This window comes from Stegodyphus dumicola, chromosome 12 (assembly GCF_044657685.1).
Source record: "Stegodyphus dumicola isolate Sdum_Otavi_A_Nest chromosome 12, ASM4465768v1".
Taxonomy (NCBI): Eukaryota; Metazoa; Arthropoda; class Arachnida; order Araneae; family Eresidae; genus Stegodyphus; species Stegodyphus dumicola.
The window spans coordinates 19,706,711-19,733,527 of record NC_140779.1 but is presented as its reverse complement, the minus strand read 5'-3'; the positions used below and the strand labels follow the sequence as shown (position 1 = coordinate 19,733,527).

Genomic DNA, 26,817 nt, shown 5'->3' with positions numbered 1-26,817 from the left:
ATTTAAAATAAAATATGAAATCACCAAAATTCTGGTAATTATGCAGTCCTAGTCTTGAAATTATATTTTGAATATATGCAACAGTATTTTGAATGTATGGTTGGATGTCAATGGTTTTATTATTACAATTTCATATAATATTTTTTCTTAAGGTATATAAATAATTATAATTACTACTGGCATAAGCAAATCTGCTTTGCATTTATTTTAAGGAAATGATACTATACAATTTTTTTTATGCTTGAAATAACACTTTTTTTTTTTATCAAAACTTGAATGATTTTGTTAATAAAATTTGGGAAAAAATCTGAGTCATAGACAAATTTAAAAAAAAAAAAAACCTCATATTTTCTTCCATATTTGTGTGAATAATGGAGATTCGCTCAAGCTCTTTAAAAATTATAATCTTCTCCATTGTAAAATATTAATACATTTAAAAACACCATCCATTAAAAACATTTATTTACATAATATCTACTGATTTTATTTTATTTACCTGGTTTGGCAGATGAAGGAAGAGACCATTTCTGAACAAAATCAGCTTTTGAAGCTAATAACACTGGAGCCCAAGTGTATACAAATGGACTTTCTGGGGCTGAAACAAGGGCTATCTTCAAGCCTTTGAGCACATCTTTTTTCCCATGCCTAATACACAATAAGTAATAAAACATATAAAAACAAAATAATAAAATATTCAGAATACGTCACTAAGAATCTTAATATGAAACATTCTATATACATTTAATCAATGAAAATAGATATTTAGAAATTAACTAGGAGTTTTTTTTTTTTTTTTTTTTTTTTTTTTTTTTTTTTTTACAATTTATAATAAAAAAATGGAAATGGAACACTTTATCACAAAATCTATCACATTACTTAATTTAAACAAAATAAAAATTGTACTAAATTTCAAGAGCATGCATGATAAGAATACATCAAGATATATTTGATAATGATTTTTTTCTTTATTAAAATTACTGCTTTAAAATTTACTGTTATTTAAAATCATTTTTAATGAATTGTTTAATTATACGATGTACTAATTGCCAAATAATTGTCAAGCTATAACTGGAAACAAATAATGAACTTTTTGCATCACACACAAAGGAGGAAAAATCTTATGTGTACACCACATGATTTCCTTGCACATTTAAATGCAAGAAAAAATATGCATATTAAATTATGCACATTTTTTCTTGCATTTCATTCAAACTTATTGGATTGAATTAAATCTACATCGTCGATAGCGCATAAACCACAATAGAATAAATGCAATTTTAAAAATTCATTATATTTGTTTACTATAGCAACACTCTGGCACTAAGTTCACTTAACAGCATTACATTTCATCCATATTATAACTCAGAATGCATATACATTTATATCATTTGAGGAATCATCATTGCCGCATGTTCTATTCAAATACTATAACAAATCTAAAACGATGTGTAAAAGAAATTAAGTAAACAAAACAAAAAAGAAACAGTTTTTCACAGACGATTCAGTATTTCTCATTCAATTAATTCAGTTCTCACTTCCCGACATGGCAAAAATACATAAAAACTCAAAATATCTATATTAAAAATTACAAAGTAAATGTTAAACGCTTATTTCTTCGAATAAATTCCAGAAAGGATTAAGCATGATTTAATTCGCAATAATAAAAGAAGCCATTATCTCTGTTGTTGCAAAGCTTAGTTTCTCTAGATTGGCAACAAATCTGCTATTTTGCCAAGTTTAAAATACAAACAAACATGTCCGCCATCGCAAAATTCATTAGGTGTACCTGTACTTAAACAACTTTTAAATTATTTATTAACTCCACAAAAATTGCATACAGATTTACTAAAGGCATAAAAACCTTAAACGGAAGATAAAAACAACATAATTCAATCATTTTTAAAGCAAAAAATGCACAGTTTACAAATATATAAGAATAAAGAAACTGTGCTCACTGAGCCGAGTAACAGAGTGGATATATATATATATATACTTTTGGTTCGGCCAATTGCAACCAAAATACGAGGTGCACATCTACATGTTATAGCAGTCCTACATACAAAATTTCAACGTTCCGAGGCTACTCGTTTTTGAGTTATGCGAGATACGTATATACATATGTACGTATGCACAGATGACACGAAAAATTCTCTTCAGAATTCACTTTAAATCAGTTTTATAATTTTTTTTTGGGGGGGGAAGAGTGCTTCATTCTATCGTTACTTGTGGATGTCACACAAAGATATCGTTAAATTGCATTGGATAGTGGTCAAAATCGATATTTTCGTTGAAATATGATATCCAAAATTTTTCACGATTACAATACTTTCTTTTTACTTTGTACAAGGAAGTAAAAAAACTAAACGAGAGATTCAGTTTTTACATTAAACAAAAATTTGAAAGATTATGTAGTACAACCTCTATTTGGCTTGTTCATTTGTCAGGACTAGGAAGTACTCTAATATCCATTACATTTCCTGAATTTAAGCCCCTATGACTATAATTTGATTTCTAAGATGGAAGAACTATGCTGTAGCATTCATTTTCATACGGTTCCAGGGATTCTTCAGACTTCAATATTTTATTGTTACAAATAAATGTGATAATTAGCTTCACACTAATCTATTATTATTTAATATAATAGTACAATCAAGCTACTAATGTTTTTACTGTCATTAATTCATTAATACTGATACTATTAATAGTAACATACTAGTAACTTTATTACTGAGGGATAACTCAATAAATTATACGTCAATAATGATAGATACAGCAGGGATTTTCAAATAAATATTTCACACAAATATTAAAAACTTAAATTTTATACCATTCAACTATTTTCTGTGTTACCAAAGAATATCCAGCAGGAAGGTAATAACTTTGCACAGGCATAATTTCACCCTAAAGAGAAAATTTTTTAATAACATTTGCTAAAGTAAACTGTCATATCTAACAAATAAAATTGATTAACAAAAATGCAATATCTCAAATTTATAATATAACATTTTAAATACAAAAATGGAATAAGTATTTTGTGTTTCAATAATATTAAATATAGGACTTTATATTTACATTATGTTAATACATTGAAAATCAGTTATTTTCTATTATATGTTGCAAAACTGCTTGATGATGGATTTAATTATACAAGATCATCAGTACACTCATACAATAATATCTTTTAAGATATATATATAGAAAGATAATTTAACTTTTAAAATTATGCAAAATTCAGTTTTAGACCCCACATCAGAAATTCATTAAAAGCAAGACATTGTCATCTCTAAGGCTGATAAAGGTGGCCAAATCATTGCCATGAATAAATACTAACAAAATCCCAGACTCTTTAAATGAAGCCCTGTTGTGCACAGTTTTTAAAGACCCTTTAGCTATTGAGCTTTAAATGATAACACATTCTTCCAACTTAACCTACTACTCTTTAACACTGCTTGACCTTAAATTACCACTTTTCTGAACTTTAGGAATAACACCTAAAGTTCAGAAAAATATATTTTTTATGCAGTTGTTTCTAATTTGGAATTTTTCTCATATTGATTGATCAAATATTTATCTACCAGATTTTCTCAATAACTTATTGATAATATTTACACTGTAAAAAATCTATTAAAATTTTTTAACAAAAGGATTTTTCCCAGCAAATCAGTTATGGTTTCTTTTGTCCAGGATCTGAATTATTTGAATATGGAAAAGCACATTACAGGGATCTGCCTAAAGGTGAACTTTTGAAGTTATTTCACATAGAGAAGCAATACAGTATAGAGCATTTCATTTCATACAAACTCTAATTAATAATTTAACTTTTTTCTAATAAATACATACTGTTTTTATAAATAATGCATTAAACAACAAAAGATTAATTACGGGAAATACTCCTCAATCTCATTCTTACTGATCTTAACCATGCACTATTCTGCAATTGAAATATTAGGAAAAAACTTTTTCTTATTTTGAGTTATTTGTGCTGATTTGTATTTTGTTAATAGCAGGAGAGATGACTAAATAATAGCTTATAAATTAAGAATTTTATGATTTTACCACTTTTGTTTCAACATTCTAGTAAGGCAGAAAGTTTAATTTAACAATTTCAATTATGTATTAGAAAATATTCTCTTATCAAACTTCTTCCTAATGAGGGGGGGGGGACTTCTTTTTCCTCTTACATTTAACTGCACAATTAAGTTTGTTTCTTGCATCTAATTTTACTTAAGAACTCATAATAATCACGATCTGTTGCTATTAAAAGAAGACCATCTTTATTACAACCAATCTCTATTACATGTTAATTTGTGTGGGGGGGGGGGGAAATATTCCTTCCAGGAAACATATGTTCAACCACAAACTTCCTACTGTTTCTTAAAACTTTATTTCAAAATCCAATCTTTACCTTCTACCCTTCAATTCAGATTCAAAATGTAATTTATTATATGCCATTTTGAATCAGAATTTACATTATTACATTAGAATATTTACATTTATTTCTGAAGCAATGTTATTGCAGATATGGCAAAAAATGCAGTTTCTTAAAAAAGAAAGATTTGCATCAAATCTGCTCATGAAGTGAAGGGTTTTATTAAAATTAATGCCACTATTAGGATAAGTTTTCAAAACACACAGAATCTTCAAAATTAAAGAAAATAACTTCACAGTATTAAATGAATATTAATTTACATTCCTTCTTTTTTTTTGCAATGAAAATAATCCTGCTGATTTTTATTTATTAATAAACCAATTCTGGCACTACTTTTCTATAAAATTTAACACAAGGATTTATACTAGATTTTACTCACCAAACTCATCAAAGTTACAAGCATGAAGCATTATTATTACTATGCTCTACATAAATTTTGTTATTATCTACCTTCTGAAATTACCTTCAAAATAACATAACATGTACTTTTTAAAATTTAAAAGGAATCTTCAACATTTTAAAATTCCAAATTTTATTAAAATTATGAATGAGGATACCACAAGCTATAGTAAAGAAAACAAAATTATTTTTAAGTCTACTTTATAGCCAGAAAAATTTGTGTTCACGCCTTTAAAACCATATGCATATCTAAAGCAATCAACCAGAGGCAAGAAAATTAGGGGCACTTCAATGATGACAGACAACTGCAGAAATTAAGTTTGGTTTGGTTATGTGATTAAAGTCTAGAGGGCTATCTGCCTAAGGGGAGGAATGCCTTCATTGAGGACGTTTTAAGGGAAACTCGTATACATGTTACACAAGGGAAAAAACATGAAAACGCCCAAGCAGCCTCCCTTGGTGGTATTCGAGCCTCGGACTGAACTACCAGTGTTTAGCGACCACTCTCTCGCTGGTTGGCCTGCAGAAATTAAGAACAGATTTATCAGATCTGCTGTCTGTAAGATAGGACAGAGTTTGACTATAAATTCCTATACACTACAAGCTATAAGCAACTACAGATTATTGCTGCATGGCGTCTTTCTCATTTATTCTTCTAGTGCCTGTGGAGAAGACTTTTCAAAGTCATGGAGAGAGACTTTTTTTAATGCATTAAAATAATCTGATTATTAAGTTACTAAATCCCTTTATAAAATATTCTGATATTTGCAACTCACATTACTTCTTTTTTTTTTTTTTTTTTTTTTTTTAATCATTGCACACCATGTTTTTAAGTTCACTTGTGTAAATTAGGTGAAAAAATTTTAATAGTCTCAATGCTTTGGAAGCGAAGAGCTTTATTCGTTAATGAAGGCTGCTAAACATTCTCTACCATTCTGAAAGAATTTTGAACCTTTCACAAAAATTAATTAGACTATATAAACCATTTACCTCATCTTCTCAATAATCATTCTATTTTATGACATATGTTATCTGTTTTTCTTCAAATTATTTTTCTACTCAACTGTTTCCATCTGTTTAAACTTACACTTTCTTTAATGATATGTATTTTCAGCATTAGTTACTTTGACTACTGTACTGAAGGGCCCAGATTCGAATCCTGGAGAAAGCATGAATGCAGACTGTCAGTCCATTCAAAGAAGGTAACAGAGGCCTACCTATTAGGTGTCACCATAATAAATAGAGCACAGCTTCCGGCCTTAGTAGGGGCTAATGCCTATTATGACTAGTGCTCCCCCACTGGAAAAAATATTTTCAGCAGATGGAAATTATAAAATACTTGACTTTTGGCCCCATGCTTGTGAAAAAGGAATGACACTTTATTCTAAACTCAGAAGGACAACAACAAAAACAACAAATGTGAAATAAGTTGAAGCTAATGCAACAAGAGTCAGCAAATGTTCGCTGGATGGCATAGGTGCAGCCAAGAGGCAATCATTTCAAGACAGAAAAGGAACATGCCAAAGTAAAACATAAAATTAACAAAGAAACAACCTTGTGTTTGGTATAGATTTTAGTCAAGACTGTATCGATTTCGAAGGCAGACAGGTACAGGTCTCTCTTCATAAAGAGCAAAGAAATCACTGCTGCTCATGAAGAGAAACTTGTACCGGGTCCGTGACACTTAGCCGACACGTACACTTACCCAACAGGTCATTTAGCCAACACGGACAGTTAGCCGACGGAAATTTAGCCGACACGGACAGTTAGCCGACAGGACATTTAGTCAACAGGTTACTAACCGACAGTGACGATTAACTGACACGTACCCAAAAATTATTAAAACTATGAATTATAAAATTTCTCGGCTTCTCCATAAGTTCAGTATTTAAGTCTTTTCCCACCTATCAGTAAAATTCATTTTTCGATTCTTAAAGATCTCATATGTGCTATTAATTATTGTGTTAATTTAGCATTGTTTGATATGTTTCGTGCTGTTTGGTGTACATTGGCCAAATTGAAAAAGCACTGAAATTCCTCGTCAGGGAATATGAATTAAATTTCGAAAGGAAAAAAGAATTTTTTTACAGCGGTCACTTAATTTTAATATGATCTTCAAAAACTATCCATAAAGCTAAACCAAAAATAAGAAAAAGAAGGAATGAAAGGAAAAAAAAAAAAATAATAAATAAATAAAATTAATGAAAAATGAAATGAAAATTTATACATTTTTAACAGATATTGCGAAAAGTTATATTTTATAAGAAAAAAAATTAATATAACATATTATATTGAAAATTACACATCACGACTTTCAAAACATAGTATAATATAATATTTTCTATTTACATGACTGATCTAGTTAAATCTAGATCAGTCATGTAAATAGAAATCTATAAATGTAATCTATGAATGGTATGTAATCTATAAATGGTACCACATTACTGTGACTTTTACAATGTGACGCTTTGCTCCGCCCTACTTGGTTTGTGGCCCCTCCTTCTGCAGCTTAAGTTATGAATAAAACAAAACCTTAAAGAATATTTTACTTCTAAATTAAACATTATGCACTAGTTTAGTTCTATAACCTAAGTATTTTAAATGAGAGGCATGGTCAATAAAATGTTACAGAATTTTTATCTCAAGAATGGTGGCCTGAACTGCAAATTATAGAGGTCACAAATAATTCATTCCTTTGCTTGTCTTAAAAATTCACTTTTTAAAATTGTTTTTAATAACAAAATAAAATATATTTGCTAAACTAACCCTCGCCACCATATGTTTCTATAAAAAGTATAATTAAGTAAAAGTATAAGAATAACAATAATATTTATTGCATTATTCAAATTTTTCATGACAGGGAAAGAAAATTTCATTAGTGGGAGAAGCAAAACGATTTTGTAAGGGAAAGAATGTAACATGATGTGATGAGTAAAATAGTAATGAAACGTAAAGGTATTAGAAATTTGAAAGCATTTGGGAGAGCAAGATTGGAAAATTAATATCATTAAGTAAACAAGAAAAATTATTAATGATGTGAAAGTGATCAAAAGAACTCAGTTGATCAAATGAACAAGCTTTATGGATAATTTTTAACCAAAAATAATAATAAAAATGGATAATTTTTAAAGGTCCCACATTAAAATGTAATTAAGTGACCGCCATACTTAACTGAAAAGTTCTTTTTTCCTTTCGAAATTTCATTCATATTCCCTGATGAGAAATTTCAGTGCTTTTTCAATTTGGCCAATATATACCAAACGACACGATAAATATCAAACAATGCTAAATTAACACAATAATTAAAAGCACGTATGAGATCTTTAAGAATCAAAAAATGAATTTTACTGATAGTGAAAAAATAACTTAAATATTGAACTTATGGAGAAGTTGAGAAATTTTGTAATTGATAGTAAGTTTGAATAATTATTGGGTACGTGTCAGTTAAACGTCACTGTCGGCTTAGTGTCCTGTTGACTAAATGTGTTGACAGTTAAGTGTCCTGGAGTTAAATGTCCTGACAGCTAACTCTCCGTGTCGGGTAAGTGTCTTGTCAGCTAACAGCCCGCGTCGGGTAAGTGTCTTGTCAGCTAACTGTCCGTGTCGGCTAAATGACTTGTCGGTTAAGTGTCCGTGTCGGCTAAGTGTCCCTGTCAGCTAAATGTTTTGTTGGCTAACTGGTGTCGGTTAAGTGTCTTCAACCGACCAACTGTTTGCCCTTGATACAGTCTTGATTAAAATACATGTCAAACACGGGGTTGTTGCTTTGTTAATTTTGGGCAATAATTTATTGACACATATTGCCATTTTGGTGTCAAATGAACTTCTTGATAACAGGAAAGACACAAATACTCATATGTTAAACTTTTGAATTATTCTTCAGCTTTCATAACACAGCTACAGGGTAATTAATAACATCTACAGAGTAATTAATACTGAAATAATCTTTAAAATTTGTGCCTTTGGCTTTTAGAATTTTATCAAGAAATGCACAATTTCATTGTCTTAATTTTTTTCCCTCTAATTTCTTTTTAAACATTTTAAAATTTCTGTTTCTTATTTTATCAAATAAAAATATGTCAGCTGCTTGGAAAAGAAATTTTTAATATTACTAGTGGTAGAATTTAAGCTAGCAGATAATTAAAAAATTGAAATTCTACTTATAATTACAATTTTTTTGAGCCACTGTTATAAAACTTAACAAAGAATACTACAAAGACTTTTACACACAATTAAGAATCCATAAAAGGTAAACTAATAGTAAATATACTTTTAAAGGGTAATTCTAATTCAAAATACATGCAAAGCATTTAAACTTACTTTAAAAATGCAATTTTGTACCCAATGATGCTTGATACAATGAATGCCAGCAGCTATGCACTGAATATATTTCATTGTTCTGAGATATGAATTTGCTAATAAAAAGATATTTTTCTTTGTACACGTCTAAAAAACATTGAAAATAACTTTTAGAATGCACACTGAAATACTAAGCATACATATAAAACAAAATGGAAGCAGCTTACAAAGTGAACTCATTTAGATAAACATACCTGAATATCATCAAATCTGTCAAGTATTAAACCGCCTCCAGATACTATATACTGACACAGTTCATCTTTATCAAATGGTATAATATCATACTCTACAAAAACATAAAATTTTAATAAAAAGTAACAAATTATTATAATTACAATAAAACTGAAATGCAATAATTTACTGTAAAATGGCCAATCACACGTCTTATGATTTTCACAAAGGAAAGAAAATACAAAATTTTCACATTATTATTCAAAATATAATAAAATACAATTCATACATAATACAGTTTTAAAAACAAAAGTTAAGGTAATCAAATCAAATGCTTTGAAAAATTTGTGACAAGGATTTATTTTAGAGAAGATACTTAGTAAATCTTAATTAGTTTTATTTACATATAGATTATTAACAATAAAATAAATCTGTAAGTAGGTAGCATTTTCTTTAAATTTACCAACAGTCAACTTTATATCAGTTCTTCCCTTTTACACCTCATCTCTTCTCAGTAGTTGTAAAGAATAGTTTTTCTTTAATTTTTACATTTTTGGGTTGTATCTTGCAGCCACAATAAATATTAAGAGAAGGTGATAACTCATCATTACATGTAAATATAACTTCTAAAGGTGAGCAGTTAGTTACAAATAATTAAATTATGTAACCACAGTCATAACAGATTTACATGGTTACAATTACAATTTTTGTTTATTTCTAAAATATATCCATTTAAAGGCACTAAGAAAACTTTAAAGCAGTTATAATTTATGATAATGATTCTAAAATGGTATTAGTATAATTATACATTAAAAGCTACAAAACATTTATGTTTTGTAACAATGACAAATAACAAAATATGTGTCTTTTAATTTCAAAATTTTCGAGATATTTTAGATAATTTACACCATTTTCCTTCTCTTTAGCATCTTTTTTGTTTTTTTCAACAAGCAAATCAATGTTCCCATCAGTCTCTGCTTCATCTCCTAATTTGTTTAAATTTCAAAAATGTAGCTTTAAAGAATAATTTTCTCTCTCTTCATCTTTCTCAATGAATTCCCTTTTTATTTTAGAATTTTCAGATTTATTTGAAGATTTATGTGGTTTTAAAGAATGGCATGTACTTAGAATATATAGGAGGAATTGCTGATTTTATTTCTTTAATAATATGAGTATTGACAATAAAATCTGAAATGATATTAGGTTAGGGCCAGTGCCAGAATTTTAGGATTTAGAAGCATTGAGCAATGAAAGTTAGGGCAAAATATTTAGAACTTAGGGCAGGCACTGAAGTATGTATGGTGTACTGAGACATATGTGATGAATCTTTTAATAAATTGTCTGTTTTTTTTTTTTTTCTTTCTTTGATTGTTTCAATCTTTGTGTCTAAAGGGGAGATATGAAAATAAACGGAAGATAAACATGTTAAGAGAATGATTTCTTGAATCAAAAGGAGAAAATTCAAATAATTGTGTTTTGGCTGTTTTTCCAAAAATTCTCCAAAAGATTATTCAGGTTTCGTACACATTTTTGCACACGGAAATTAAGTACTTTTAAGGACCATTAATGAAAAAATTAAGGACCTATAAGCAATTGGGAACTGAATAAATTCAATTAAAAATATTATCTATGCTGAACTTCACTTTTGTAATACCATTCTAAAAATAAAACAGATCCATAAGTCGGATGCATTATTATTAAACATAATTAAATAATTTGGATGGATTATTATTAAACATAATTAACATAATTATTAATAAGTTTGAGAATAAAATAAATTTTGTGAAATTTATCAAGTAGCATTAAATATTTTACACTCATAATAATTGGATATATTTGAAAGAAGAAAAGTGACATTTTATTTAGGTTTTCTAACAGTTAGCTTTACGTTGATTTTTGTTAATGTCTCATTTTGTCACATACTTGCTCAGTCTAGGGGTTTAGTAAGTAGATTTTATGTCAAGCGGCATAAAGTGAGAAGTAAAATCACAATCAGCATAATTCAAAACAAAAGACTGGCTGTTGTCACCGCTCCTGCTAGAGATCTGCTGATCAGAACAAACCTAAAAGACCTGATGTAAGCCTGGTTTGCAAGTTTTGAAAGTTAGCTGGGCTCTGTCTGATGCAGTTAGTGTCATAGTTTCTTGTAGAGTAAGAACCTTGTAGAGTTCCAGGGGTTGTAACTCAGTTAATATAGTTTAAGTTTTACTGTTTCTTAGAAATTACTAATGCCAGTTTTTCCATTTCATAATAAATGCTAATTAATATAAAAAATTTGCTATGCATCATTTTTTTGTAACATCTATTACTTCTTTTATAATAAAAAAATAAGCTGTACCCATGTGTATATGTTCACATATATATGAAGGAGTCGGAGTTATTAAAATTTCGGGAGTCGGAGTCGGAGTTGGTCATTTTCCCTACCAACTCCACAGCCCTGGTTATAATTAAATTACGTATTAGATAACCTCAGTCATTATGGATTTACATGGGCACTATTAAATTTTAAAATTGCAGAGTTTAAAATACATGTAATTTATAGCATTGAATCTTAAACGATATTAGGATAATTATAAATTAAAAGCTATAAAATATTTATGTTTTGTAGCAACAACACTCAACAAAACATTTATGCATCTTTTTAATTTGTTGAAGCCTTCCTAGACATTTTGGCTAATTTATACCCATTTCCTTCTCTTTAAACATCTTTTCTAACAGTTAGAACTTTGACTCAATACGCAAGACAAAATGTCCTCACTAGTTTCTACGTGTTTTAGCTCCTAACCTGTCAACTTCTCCAAAATGTACACATGAGGGTTTACTTGATCTGGTAAAAGTTAAATAGTCCAAAACCCTCTGGACAGATGTGAAGCAAATTATCGCTACGTCTGAAAGTAGCTACAAAGATTTAAATAAGCTTCTTATTTAAAAAGAACTCAGAACATAAGGGCATGTTATAATGCTAAATAAATCAATTACAGCTCATGATGATGTAATTAAACAAGAATAATCCAATTCAAACTAAAAATATGGACTAGTGATCAAAGACTATAACAATTTAATTTCATTTTAAGCTGTAACATTTCAAGCTCAGTAACTTTATCGTGATAACAAATTCAAATATCGGCACGGTAATGTAAAACGAGTCATTACAAATTATCAGAGGTGGCAGGAACTAATGCAGGGAGCAAGTGGAGGTCAGAAATACACTCTTGTCTTACACTCCAAAAACCTCAGTTTAAAAACTAAGTGATTTGCATTCTGCTGAGAAAATAGAAATGGAAAATTATAATAAAGGCTGAAATTGTAAACAACTGGGTAATTTACATAATAATATCTGTGCATATCTTTGAAGAATAATTTCCCTTTCTCTTAATGTATTCAGTTTCTTTCTTCCACATTTCCTTTCCATTTTAGAATTTTTGGATTTAATTAAAGATTTCTGTTATTCTAAAAACACTAAATGCATTTAGAATGTACAGAGTAAGCTGCTAATTTTATTTCTTTAGTACTATGATTATTCAGAAGAAATATGAAATATATATGGTCCGGTTACAAAGCTATTGTGACAGAATTTTTAGAATTTAATAACACATCGAGCAACAAAAATCTAGAAATGTAAAAATTTTAGAATTTAGAACAGGCATTGGAAGCAGAATTTAGAAAGGCACCAGGCAGCAGATTTTAGGATCTACAGAGATTGTATCAGGTGGGAAAATGCCTAGTGCCATCCCTGTGCATGATGCATTAAGACATATTAGAGGAATAGTTTAAATTGTCAGTTTTAAATTTCTTTATTAATAAAAAAATTCTTTTCTATAATGCCTGTCCATATGATAAGATAAGAAGCATTTCTGATATTTTATGCTTGTGTCTAGTGACCTTGCTTATTTTTCAGATTCAAAATATTGTATAAGTGGCCAAAATGGAACTTTATAATACAACAGCAAAAAATAAAAATGCTTTATTCTAATGTTATTTCTTAATGTAATTACAATATATTATCATTATTTTAATGAAATTTATCAATGTTACAATGTTCTAACAAAATCGTCGAAAAATTCCCAGTTCTCGGAATTAAAAATTTTCTATAGAAACTTATCTTAAAATCGCCAAAATGTTGCTAAGTCACAAAATTTAGAGCAGTTTAATAAAAGAATTCATATCTCCAAAAGCGAAAAGTTGTTTAAGAGCTCTTCACTAGAAAAAATGAAATAATTTTGAAATGCTTGTGTTGCACTTCTTGCTCAGAAACTCTATCCCACCATTTATATTAGAAATAGGAACAAATTATAATCCATAAACGCATTTACCCATTCAAAAGATAACGATATTTGTCAGCGAATTAAAAAAAATATTCCTCCAAAATGCTAATTCCCACTCAAATTGGCAATGGAAAAAACAGACAGAAATTTCAGATCATTAAAATTAAGGACCTTCTGCCGATTTTGGCCAAAATTAAGGACTTTTAAGGACCAAAAACCGATTCTAAAAAACTTAAGGACTCTTAAGGACCGTACGAACCCTGTTATTAATCACAAATTTCCTACAAAATACGTCCATTACATATTAATACCCCGAAGAAAATCGATAACTATCACAATGTTATTTATCTCCCCAAAAAACTGCATTCTAGTAAGGATACACAGTATTATTATCATTACAGTACCTAATAAGACATCTTCATTTGTACTTCCGTATATCTAGAATCTTGCCCACTCTTGTTGTCCCTGTTACTCCCTAAGCCTCAAATAATAGAATAAAGGAATAAAATATCATATGACAAACAAAAAGCAATATTTCTTTCATTCTTCCCAAGCATTTTATTCAGGTGAAAACTAATTACATGTACATGCAATCATGCAGAATGCATCAATAGCAGCAACAGCTATAAATACAGTTACATAAGTATTTAACATAATTACTTCAAGCATATCAAACACTTAAATGCATTGAACATAAGTACTTCAAGCATATCAAACGCTTAAATGCATTGAAATTTCTTCACAAAACATAAATATTTATTCTAGTTTCTTCTAATTTTTTTCCTGTCATGTCAGAATAGAAAAGAATTTATACAAATTTTTCTTGAAATTATGACTTGCAAATGTTGATTTGCTTTGTTTCAATTAATTATAACTTTAATTAAAAATATTTTTATATTATAAGTCGAAGTTTAAGACATAAGAAAAAATACAAATAATAAAATACCTTCTGCACTGCATTCAGATTCATTTGAGACAGGCTTGGGTATATTTTTTCGTTCAGCATTTGTCAACAGAAAAGCATAATCTTTAAATAATTTTGCAACTTTTTTACTTCCTGAAATAATAATAATTATAAAGAAAATGTCACACAAATTTTCATGAAAATTTTACATTGTTAAATTATTACAAACTTGGCGCATGCTTAATTTTAAACTTATTTCACCCATAGGACTTACTCTGTACAATAGCTTTAGTTGTTTTCACAGCACTTGCTTTTGCTGCTCTCCTAGTTCTAACAGCTCTTTTTTTAGAAGGTTCTTCAACGTCTGCTACTGCATCAGAAGTCTTCGAACCACTTAATTCAACATGGGATTCTGATGTGCTGTCTAAATTGGAATCTGGTTTTAAATTTCTGTGTGAGATTCTTGGAGATTTCTTTAATACTGGGCTAGACTGAGGAGACTGTACTGACTTTCTTTTCCTTTTACCATCTATTATATTATCTAATTGAGGATTAAAAAAATTCTTTTAACTAATCAAAATAACTTAATGCTTTATAAAAATTACAGTTTCTTTCATTAAGCACATAAAGTATGGTTTGAGAACAGAATAAGCAAAATACAACGACCTAAACAAATACACGCATACAACTTATCCTTACGTTGAAGAGCACTTCTTTAAAAATTTCTCATCAGACTTACTATAACTTGAATTACATGCTTTGAGAAACAAAAAAATTAGCTGGTTTTAGATTCTGCAAAATGTAACATTAAAATTTTTTTATTACATTTCTACTGTAATAAAACATAAAAAAACTGTCATTATTGATGCTCAATTAACCTGAATCAAAATAATGGCATTTTTGAAAGTTTATATTATGTAGGGTTTATATTTATTTTAACTAACATTTATTTTAAGTTTAAACTATCTTTCCTGTCAAGCCTTACTTTCCCCTGGAACTGCCAATGCCAGAATATGTAAATTTGAGTAGAACGCGCAAGCATTCAAATTATCAGCGGAAGTATTCTGATTTAAATAGAAGGAAACAAGTTCGGTATGTGATTTCTTACTTAGCGAGCGCGGAGGTAGTTAGCGAGAATTGAAGAACCCCGCGTTGCGGCCTATGTGCTTGGCGGGAAGTAGTGTTAATCGTTCCAGTGAGCTTCAAGTCTGCTGAATTAGCAGCGGTATTGTAAAACGCGGTGAGTTAGTTATTTTAGAGAACCTCGTAGTTAGAATCTTGTCTTTAGTTTCTTTTCAGGTTATTATTTTTATTTGACTGCCGAGTTGGCACCGTCTGTAAGCGTCAAGAGAACGCAATTGTAATTTATTACGTTGAATAAAAAGGGACTTAAACCCTTTACAAGACTCTGTGTTTTATACAGTTTCCACAGTCACCCCTTGGTTGCGTGCAACGTTATATTGGCGCCCGAACAATTATCGAACTGAAATGGCCGAAAACTGGATGGAAGCCGCTGGACAACACCAAGAAATGACAAGTCAGTTAGAAGGATTTGGATACCTGGTCCAGACTTTGAGAGCATCAATCAAGCCAAACGTCTATTTCGACGGAAAAAATTTGGTGGCGGTATTTCTCGAAGGTCTAGAAAACCACTTTCAGCTCTACCCTGTGCCTGAAAGACAAAAAGATGCCATCGGCACATCAGCACTAAGAGGACAGGCCACGCTATGGTGGAAGAACATAGGCAAATTTTTATTAGGGGAATTTGGAAGCCCGACATATATATTTGAAAATTTCAAAAACCGTTAGTAAAGGCCTTCCCCATAGTGAAGTATCGCGCACGGCTGGAAGCCGAGCTATATAGTTTCTATCAACGGGATACAGCAGAATTGACGGACTTTATTCTACGAAAAATCAAGCTAACGGATATGCTGTATGGAAAGAAATCCGATGCGGAGATTATTGAAATAATATTACCAAGATTGTTACCCGCTGTTCAAGACTACTTTGAAATTAGAAACCCAAGCACATTGCAGGAACTTTTCGAATTGGCGGTGAAGTTTCAAAATCGCAGAATAGCGGAAAAAGCGAGAGGGGAAACATATTCTCAAAGTACCCGAAGGAAGGAGGAAACCAGAAATGGAAATCGCTCGTATGGGGATAAGAACTATCAAGCTAACTCATCGAAACTCGAAGGTCAAGGCCCAAAAAGAAAATTTGAAAATAAACATCTGCGTACCCAGAAGACACAGATCGAAAAGAAAGCTTTAAACGAGTAGAGGGGCCTGTGAAAGGGAGGGTCCAGACCCCGGAAGTTTTAAAAAAACCCTCAAATAGACATTTAAACACGGTCATCGTAAAAAACTCACAGCTACCAATTATACAAGTCCTGGTTGGCGATGTACCAGTAGAAGCCCTCATCGATACAGGAGCAGAAGGAAATTTTATGAGTGAAAAGTTCTTCAAAAAGAATTTTTATAGGATACGACTATTTAAAACCAAAAATACGGAAATTATAGCGGCGCAAGGAAAAACATGCCACTGCATCGGGAAATTATCATTAAACTTACAGGTAAAAGAGGAAAATCTCAAAGTATTAATTTTTGTGGTGAAACACCTCCAACACTCTCTTATTTTAGGTATGGACTTTTTAAGGGCCGCGAGGGCCAAATTAAATTTTCAAGATAGTTCCGTGGTGTTGGAGATGGACCAGAGGGTGGTGGAACCTGTGGAGACACCTGAAGTGGACCTTAGCCATCTGAATGACCATGAAAGTAAAGCAATACAGCAAGTGGTGAGTAATTTTCTCATTTGTTTTCAGAAAAACCAGGAAACTGCCAAATCGTGACTCACAAGATTCAATTAAATGCCGAAAAACCTTGTAGGACTAAACCGTATCGTTATGATAAACAAAAAGACCTAATCATCGAAGAACATATTAAAGAATAAAATAATAACGCCCATAAATAGTGAGTACGCGAGTCCAGTCGTACTATGTAGGAAAAAGAACGAGTTTCCTCCTTCGGATAAAAGGGCTTGGAGGTTTGCTATTGATTAAAGAAAACTAAATAGTATTACCAAATTTCCAGTTTACCCTTTGCCGGTTATAGACGAGATCATTAGACAGATCAAATCGACAAGATATATGTCTACTTTGGACTTAACGTCTGGCTACTATCAAATAGCTATGAGACCCGAAGATATACATAAAACCGCGTTTATAACAAAATCGGGGACTTATGCATTTTTACGCATGCCCTTTGGGTTGTGTGGGGCCCCATCAACATTCCAGAGAGCTATGGACATTGTTCTAAAGCCTGTCCTAGGAAAATCAACTTTAATTTATCTAGATGATATAATTATAACGAGTAGTACGTTGGAACAACACATTAATGACCTCGAACAAGTTTTTAAATTATTAAAAGAGGCCGGTCTTACAATTAACGCCTCAAAATGCAAGTTCGCAACTAAAGAACTTAAATATCTCGGTTATAAAATTTCGCAAAAGGGTATAGAAACGCAAGATTCAAAAATAAAAGCTATTAAGAATTTCCCACCGCCCAACACCGCCAAGAAACTTTCATCCTTCCTTGGGTTATGTTCTTACTATCGATCTTTCATAAAAGATTTCGCTAATATTGTTGAACCACTCTTAGTAATCAAAAGAAAAAAGAGTAAATTTACGTGGACAGCGGAAGCTAACACAGCTTTTGAAAGATTAAAAGAAGCGCTTATTAATGCCCCTGTTTTAAAATTCCCTGAGGAGGACGAAAACCTGGAAATTGCAGCAGATGCGTCAGATTATGCGGTGGGTGCGGTTCTTATGCAAAATAACCATCCGCTGGCATTTTTTAGTAAAACATTGAATCAGACACAAAGGAATTATACAGCTACAGAAAGAGAAACATTAGCCGTATTAATAGCTGTACACAAATTTCGAGTTTATTTCGGCAAATCGCCAGTAACAGTCTTTTCGGATCATGCGGCTGTTGGTAGACTTTACTCGGGAAAAAACCTAACGCCCAGGTTAATAAGATGGGCTTTAAAACTCCAAGAATATAATATCACAATAAAATATAAACCGGGTAAGGAAAACAATGTAGCTGACGCACTTTCTCGTATAAAACTGGACGATGAAGGAAATGAACTTAAATGCGCTGTGTTGACTTAAAAAATTTTAGATTCTACAGATACGGTTATTACTGAACTGAAAGCTGATCCTGAATTTGGAAATATCTATGCTTATTTGAAAGACCCCGAAAGCTTTGAGCATACAGATATCGATGCGATAAGAAATAGAGCAAAAAACTATGAAATAATAGATAATTTATTATTCTATACGAAAACAACAAACGAAAATCTTGAGTATAAGCCAGTCATCCCAGCCTCGCTTCGATTAAGCATTTTGAAGGAGTTGCACGAAGAAAAAACAGCGGGCCACCTCGAGGTCAGAAAGACTATAAAAAGGGTACGCGAGGCGGTATATTTCCTGCAATTATACAAAATAGTAACGGCGTATGTCAGGTCCTGCAATCAACGTCAGTTAATAAATGATATTAATTACAGCCCGGCCGGGTACTTAAATAGCATTCGCGCTACATTTCCGAATGAAATTTTAGGCATAGATCTTCTTGGTCCCTTCCCCCAGAGCGAGTTAAATAAAAATCGTTTTCTTTTAGTAATAGTAGATCATTTTTCAAAATGGATAGAAATTGTTCCACTTAAACGCGCGTCAGCCAAAACAGTCGCAGATGCATTCTTACACAGATACATTTTAAAATACGGTGCACCGATAAAAGTCATTAGCGATAACGGAAAACAATTCATCAGTCAAATATTTGAAAACATATGCAATGGACTTGGCATACGCCATATCAAAATGGTTCCGTATAGACCACAGGCTAACACAGCAGAAAGAGTTATTAAAAACATAGTAAAAATAATTCGCAGTTACGTGAGCACACATCACAAGCGCTGGGATGGCTACATAAATGAATTAGCTTATGCTTTAAGAACGGCACATCATGATACTACGGGAAAAACTCCAGCAGAATTATTTTTAGGCCGAAAGTTAATTACGCCTTTAGATAAATTATTCTTTGTGCAACAAAGAGAGCAGGAGTTTAAACAACAAGATGTGCAAAATTTGATTGATCAGGCACTTAAAAGATCGGATACGGCAAGAAATAGGGAGAAACTATATTACGATAGAAACGCCGTGAAGCAGATTTTAAAGTTGGGGATAAAGTATTGAAGCGGAAATTTTCTTTATCAAGTGCCCCAGACAATTTTATGGCAAAGCTAGCTCCAAAGTTTGAAGGCCCCTATGTAATTCAGGAAATCAAAGGAGTAGTCTTATATCTTAAGAACGAGAGAGGGGAAATCTGTAAAGCAAGTCCCGACCAGGTGAAAAAATACTATAATCCAAATGATTTTGAAATCCTTAAAAGTTTCTTGCAGGACTCAAGTGTAAACGAAATAGAAGGTCCAGAGACTACAACAACTATTCCACCACCCAAGAAACAGAGAACTGAAGAGAGACCTAGCACTTCTACAACCCGGACGTCGGTATCAAAAAGAAAAAATAATTTTCAAACTCCGGCGTTTAAGAAAAACAAAAATACAGATGCACCGGGTAAAGAAACCGTGGTAAAGAGAAAAACACCACCTACAAAGGATAGCAGGAGAAATTACACATCAAGGAGAACGTGCACACGGCCACGAGTCAGGTGCCAGCAAGGCCGCCGTTCCGGAAACTGAAACGCCAGCAGGAGGCACAAAAATACGAGGAACAGAAGAAATTCAAGAAGGACTCAAGACCGGAGGACGTCAAGACCAGCCGTCCCAGGGAGAAACGGAAAGGCCAACAACCAGACGATTACTCCGCCAAGAGGCCAGCATGTAGAGGACGCAAAAGAAAAAGCAACGTGGACGACACTCGGAGATCAATAAGGAGAAGATTGACATCCATGAAACCTCTAACTTGGGATCAATTCTGCCAAAAACGGATGACGGAGTTTCAAGCATCGAAAACTCAAAGATAAGTTAAAACCTTCTATAATTTTTTTTTTTTTTCTCTTTTGTTCCGAAATGTTATGCATAAGTACGAAGTTCTATGTTTTGACGAAAGACAATATGTCTCGGTTGAGACTTAGTTTTGTTTTACTTTATTTAGCTAAGGCAAAAGTATTATTTTCTTTAAGTGTAAAAGCTAAAAACAAGCATTTTCTGTTGGTCGAAAGACTAATTCTGTTATGTTAAAGCCAAAATTTGGCCGAAGATAAAAATAACTTCGTATTCTTGTATTAAAAAGAATTTTAGTTTCAGTGCCGCCAGCTTGGCGAAGAATGAGTAAAGTAAAAATTTATTTTCTCTTATTCATTTTATGGTAAATTGTAAAAATCATATGTATTAAAATTTTGTAAATGTATGTAAATACTTGACTGTTATGTAAAAGTAGAATTTAGTCTAGAAGCATAAAATTGTAGATGCTAAAAGTGAATGCTTAAAAGCAATGAAGTCAAAATTTAAGTAGTAAATTGTAGATAAAGTCATGCTTTAGAGCGAAAGCCTGCATGTTTAAAGATGAATGAGGGGGAAGTTAGAATGAATGTGTTTTGTAGGGTTCTCCACCTACATTTGAATTTTTTTAAGAACATTAAAGTAGCTCATTGAGTTGTAGAATGTCGAGTAAGGTGTGTCTATTTGGTCGTTGAATTCTAACAAATCATGGTGGTTAGGGGAAGTGTTGTAAGACTAAAACACGAATATTCCCGTTTGACACCACACACGGTGGAGAGCCAGGGTAAAGTTAAATTAATGCTTGAAAAATTGAATGAATGTGAAGTAAGCAATAACTAAGAAAAACGAATTGTTTAAAAACAAAAATTTATTGTGCCAAGAAAGTGTAAATTATAATGTAAGTAGAAAGGTACTGATACTTATTCCTTCCAGATGCTGGAAGGAAAGACCAAGATTGATTGATGAAGTCCAGGAAAATTTGCTGTAAGAAGAGAGAGTTAAAACGAGCAACAGAATACAATTTGTTACATAAGAATTTTTTTGTGTAAACTAGGTTCTCGCCAATTAGTTCAGAATTAGAGAAACTTACAACAGGTCGTTTGTAGGACCTGCTTCCAAGTTTTCCAAATTCTGGCAGCGGCAAATGTAGGGTTTATATTTATTTTAACTAACATTTATTTTAAGTTTAAACTATCTTTCCTGTCAAGCCTTACTTTCCCCTGGAACTGCCAATGCCAGAATATGTAAATTTGAGTAGAACGCGCAAGCATTCAAATTATCAGCGGAAGTATTCTGATTTAAATAGAAGGAAACAAGTTCGGTATGTGATTACTTATTTAGCGAGCGCGGAGGTAGTTAGCGAGAATTGAAGAACCCCGCGTTGCGGCCTATGTGCTTGGCGGGAAGTAGTGTTAATCGTTCCAGTGAGCTTCAAGTCTGCTGAATTAGCAGCGGTATTGTAAAACGCGGTGAGTTAGTTATTTTAGAGAACCTCGTAGTTAGAATCTTGTCTTTAGTTTCTTTTCAGGTTATTATTTTTATTTGACTGCCGAGTTGGCACCGTCTGTAAGCGTCAAGAGAACGCAATTGTAATTTATTACGTTGAATAAAAAGGGACTTAAACCCTTTACAAGACTCTGTGTTTTATACAGTTTCCACAGTCACCCCTTGGTTGCGTGCAAGTTAGAGGCGCGCAACGTTATAATTAAAACTTGAAATTTAGGCTCATGACATAAGTATGTAATGGGCTAATATAATACAAAGATTTAAATGTTGAAAACATCCGTGTTATGTTTCTGCCGCTCAGTGAACAAGCCTTATCCAACTAGTGAATGGGGGAATTATCCAGAATATAGAGATGAAATATTGATGCCTTTTTATGCATCTATGTGTGAACTTTGAAAGTAGTGTCTACACTTTTCAGAAATTCACAGTTGGTGTGTGGCCTATAGTCATGTTCATTGATGACGAGTCAAGTGACAATTTTTTTTTTAAACACATCTGGTACTCATATCGAATATCTTATATTTACTAATTCAGAAGTCAAACAACAAAAATCAGCGTCATATTTTCAAATTTTCACAGGACTAGTTTCGATGGTTTTACCAAACCACCATCGAAACTAGTCCTGTGAAAATATAACGCTAATTTTTGTTGTTTGACTTCTGAATTAGTATTTGTTTGGCGTGTTATTGTGTCTTAATCTTAGATTTATTTACAAATTTGGAGAAGATTAAGCATTAATGGAGATACCAGCTTAAATGGATGTAAAAAATGTACACAACTGTATACACAGCAAATTTTTAAAACCAAAACAACAATCTTGTAAGCAGGCACATATTCAAAGTTATATGCCATCATATTAAAAAAAATTCATACATTTCATGCCATAATAAATGAGGTAATTTTAAAATGTTGCTTAATTTTGTTTTCTGAAACATAAAATCATGCTATGTTTTCTAATTTTAAATAATCTGTATAATTTTCAAAATTATTTATTTAATTGTGGCCGATAGATTAAAAACACTACTGACAAATTTTACAGTTGCAATATCTACGGATGGCATCACAAAACACGAGCAGATATATATATTAAATTAACCTAGATATGTTGATATCCTAGATGATTATTCTAACTGGATGTTGTCAGTATCTAGTATTTTATTACTTTTGTTTGTTCAGGAAACTAGTTATTTAGCAGCTGCATAATCTTTGTAGATTTAATTACTAGAAACTTTATGTTATGTTAGATGTAATGAAATTTGTGAATTAATGAACCAAATTATTAATTCTTTGCCTAATGTGTTATAGAGTGTAAATAACTATAATTAATATGGTTGCATTGTTTTTGACAAATATTTCTACAGTTTACAATATAATAATGCTTCCCCATAAAATAATCTAGTGCAATTTTTAGAAATCTGTAGTTCTTTTCGAAAAACTTGAAACTAAATCCTTTCTGCAAATATTTTGTAAAGGTTATGGAAACAAAATGAATTCTAGTGCATACATGATTATTTAGCGCAAATAGACAGAAGTATAGTACAGTAGAATTCCTTTTAATTGGCAGCAACAAGACTGTGCACAACAGATTTTTCTGTATAATTTAATATATATTTCTGCTCATGTTTTGCAACAATGCAACAGTATTAATTATAGTTATTTACACTCTATAACACATTAAGCAAAGACTTAATAATTTGGTTCATTAATTCAGAAATTTCATTACATCTAACATAACATAAAGCTACCAGTAACTAAATCTACAAAGATCATACAAGAGCAGCTAAATAATTAATTTCAAGAACAGATAAAAGTAATAAAATGCTAGATACCAACACATTCCCTCCCCCAAATATTCTGCCACAATACTATTCAGATATGAAACACACTGGTTGGCATAAATAAGAAAAACTCAGAATTTCAAGCCAAGTGAAAAACTATGCAAAAGACTTTTATGAAATTTGGTGAAAATTTTGTTGCCATTTTTTTAAATGACATGAATATAATTATATGAAAAATATTATATCAGAAATACATGCTTACAAGAGATTGTTCAAAATGAAGTAACATGCGTATAAATGTGTTCATCTATAACAGAAATGAAGAATTAGTAGCAATATCTCAGACTGAAGTAATGAGCATTGTCCTTTTAAAGCAGTTATAGGCTCTCATACCATTACTGTTTTGAAACAGTAATCAAATCATTCATTACAACAGCATTCATACAGGTTTAATCTAATTCATAATTTGTAACCAAGGTGGCTGGTGCAAATTCATTATTTTTACTCAACATGTTCAGACTGGAGTCAATAAGTATTACATTCATGCAGCACAAGTTTTTTTTTTAAATAAGAAATCTAACATGTTTACAATGATTTATTGGTTCTGGCCAACTTACTGTATTATATTGCCCATTAAGCTGCACAAATCATAACTTGGTGAGACATGGCTAAACAGCGTGAAAAAATTGTTTTCTGCACAAGTTAATATTAAAAATTACCCAGTGCTGATCTTTAATGCAGTATCCACCAATTATGACTGTACATGCAAAATATGTAATATATGCAAATTTCTGCATATATATTTGAATTTTAAAAACAGGTTAAATTACTTATTAATCTCTATTGTTGCACTAATGTCTGAAATTTCTGGATTTACTTTAATTTTTCTACTAATAATGCACTGTTTCTTAACTACGCAGCAATATATAATTTCAAAATTTCTGCAACTACAAACAATACTGGAAAATAAATCTCTTATATCATATACATTATTGAATATAATTTATCAATAAACTCATGGCAGAAAAGTTCTTTGATGTTATTTGCAATCATATTGAAATATTCATCACAGATTTATTAATGGGTAGGGCAAATTAGCAATAAAAGGTTGTCACTTCAAAGTTAACAGTAATCACTATTTTTTTTTTTTTTTTCAAGTTTAACATTGTTTCCAAGCTACACAAAAGAAAAGAAACAAGTATTAAAAGAATGCAGTGCATAAATAATTAGGACAGTTTTGTAATATAAATAGAATAATTTCATGTAATAAAAAATTTTAAAAGAAAGCACACTTTTAAAATACAGTACATGAACGTACTAATTTCACTACAAAAACAAAATTAAGAATTCATGTCTCTACACTCTAGTACAAAATCTGGACTCGTCAAGACTTTGGAAGTTTTGGATTTGGTATTTTTTCAGATATTACATCTATTAAATAATAATCCACCAGATATTACATTTCATACATACATGGAAGTTTCAGATCTGGGATTTTTTCAGATTATCATTAGCTTAAATCCAGTAAGATGATATGTAAAAATTATAAAATTAAAAACATGAAATAGTAGTTTATGAAAAACTGAATCTTTAAGGGAATTAAAATTTTCAAGAAAAGCTCCATATTTAGTTGTTTGCTTTATTACATATTTCTATCAATGTAATTTGTTTCTTGAGCTAATACTTTCTCTTTAATTCTACAGATGGACATAACTTTTTGTTCAGTTACAAAGTTCCATTGTTCAAGTTCTATAATCGCAGTGCTCAGAATTCCCTTAAATTGCCAATCAAAAGTTTTTCATTATCAACAAACTCGTTATGACTTTCTTCATTATCAGTAGCAATATTTTCTGGATTTAGGACCCTGCTACAAATTTTGCCATTCATAAGTTGGGACAATTTCATCACAATGAAAAACTTCTATAATAATCTAATAATATCATTGTCAGTTATTATCCTTTGTCCACAAATTCCAATAATTGGAAAACTTTGCCTTTTATTTGCGATATCCAAAAATCTTCAAATTTGCAGCTATCATCATAATGCTTAGTGAGCGTTACATTGTTGGTGCTGGGTTCAGCTAAATTTTATCTTGCTTTTATCACATGCTGAGAAAGTTAAGCCTGAATTGTATTAGTTCAGGTGGTGTCAGATTGTTGTCCATCACATTTCACATTTTTTTTGGGGAAAAGGGTCACTAAAAGGATTATTAAGATTTTTGGTATGGAAAAGGTAAAATAAATAAGTAGACTGTGCCTTTACTGGGATTTGAAATATGGATCTTTCAGTCGTTAGCTGGTTGTGCTAATAATTTACAGCACAGGAGCATTAGATGGAAAAATGTGATAATTCCTCTAATGGATATTTCTATGTTTTTAAAAAACCAGATAATAATTTTCCAAACAAATTAAACAAGATAAACATATGGTTTAATTAAAAGAAATAGTCTATATACCAAGATTTATAGTCATAGTTGCTGGAGTAGTAGGTGGACGTGAACTAATTATATGCTTAGCCTGCTCTGTGGACAAAATGACAGATGTTCTTGGATACCTGAAATTAAAATTACAATGTTTCAAATAACTAAAAATGCAAATATTTCTGACATATTGCCAAACGTAGAAGTTGCATTCTATTTTATTTAAAAAATATACAAACTGATATTGGCTTAATTTAAAATATCATTTTCACATGTCATGATACAGAAAATGGGTAGTTTTATAAATCATTACTGTAAATTTTCTCAAAATGAATTATAATTTAAGGTAATGGTTATTTTTATTTATTTATTTTTGCAGATTAATACTTTATTACAGTTTATTAGTAATTTTCAACTATTTTTATATTCCTACAATTCTTAGGCAAGTGGATAAGAAGTTAGAACATGTTACTTTCAGTCAATGATTTACAGTTTTTTGACAATTCAATAAATTTTCAATAGCAATTTCAATGAAAAATTTTCATGTCATGATATAAGAATATTAA

At 31.0% G+C, this 26,817-nt stretch overlaps 1 protein-coding gene across 1 annotated transcript in view; it reads right to left on the bottom strand.

Annotated features, from left to right (window-relative positions):
* LOC118200296 (uncharacterized) overlaps positions 1–26,817 on the bottom strand; it is a 128,869-nt gene that overhangs the window by 5,942 nt on the left and 96,110 nt on the right. Inside the window, exons 17-23 of the mRNA XM_085827524.1 lie at positions 26,288–26,385; positions 14,802–15,068; positions 14,570–14,680; positions 9,382–9,473; positions 9,149–9,274; positions 2,828–2,901; positions 497–645 (exon numbers count right to left, since the gene is read on the bottom strand). Of these exons, the coding sequence (XP_085683650.1) occupies positions 497–645; positions 2,828–2,901; positions 9,149–9,274; positions 9,382–9,473; positions 14,570–14,680; positions 14,802–15,068; positions 26,288–26,385 (917 nt within the window). The remainder of the gene's footprint in view (positions 1–496; positions 646–2,827; positions 2,902–9,148; positions 9,275–9,381; positions 9,474–14,569; positions 14,681–14,801; positions 15,069–26,287; positions 26,386–26,817) is intronic.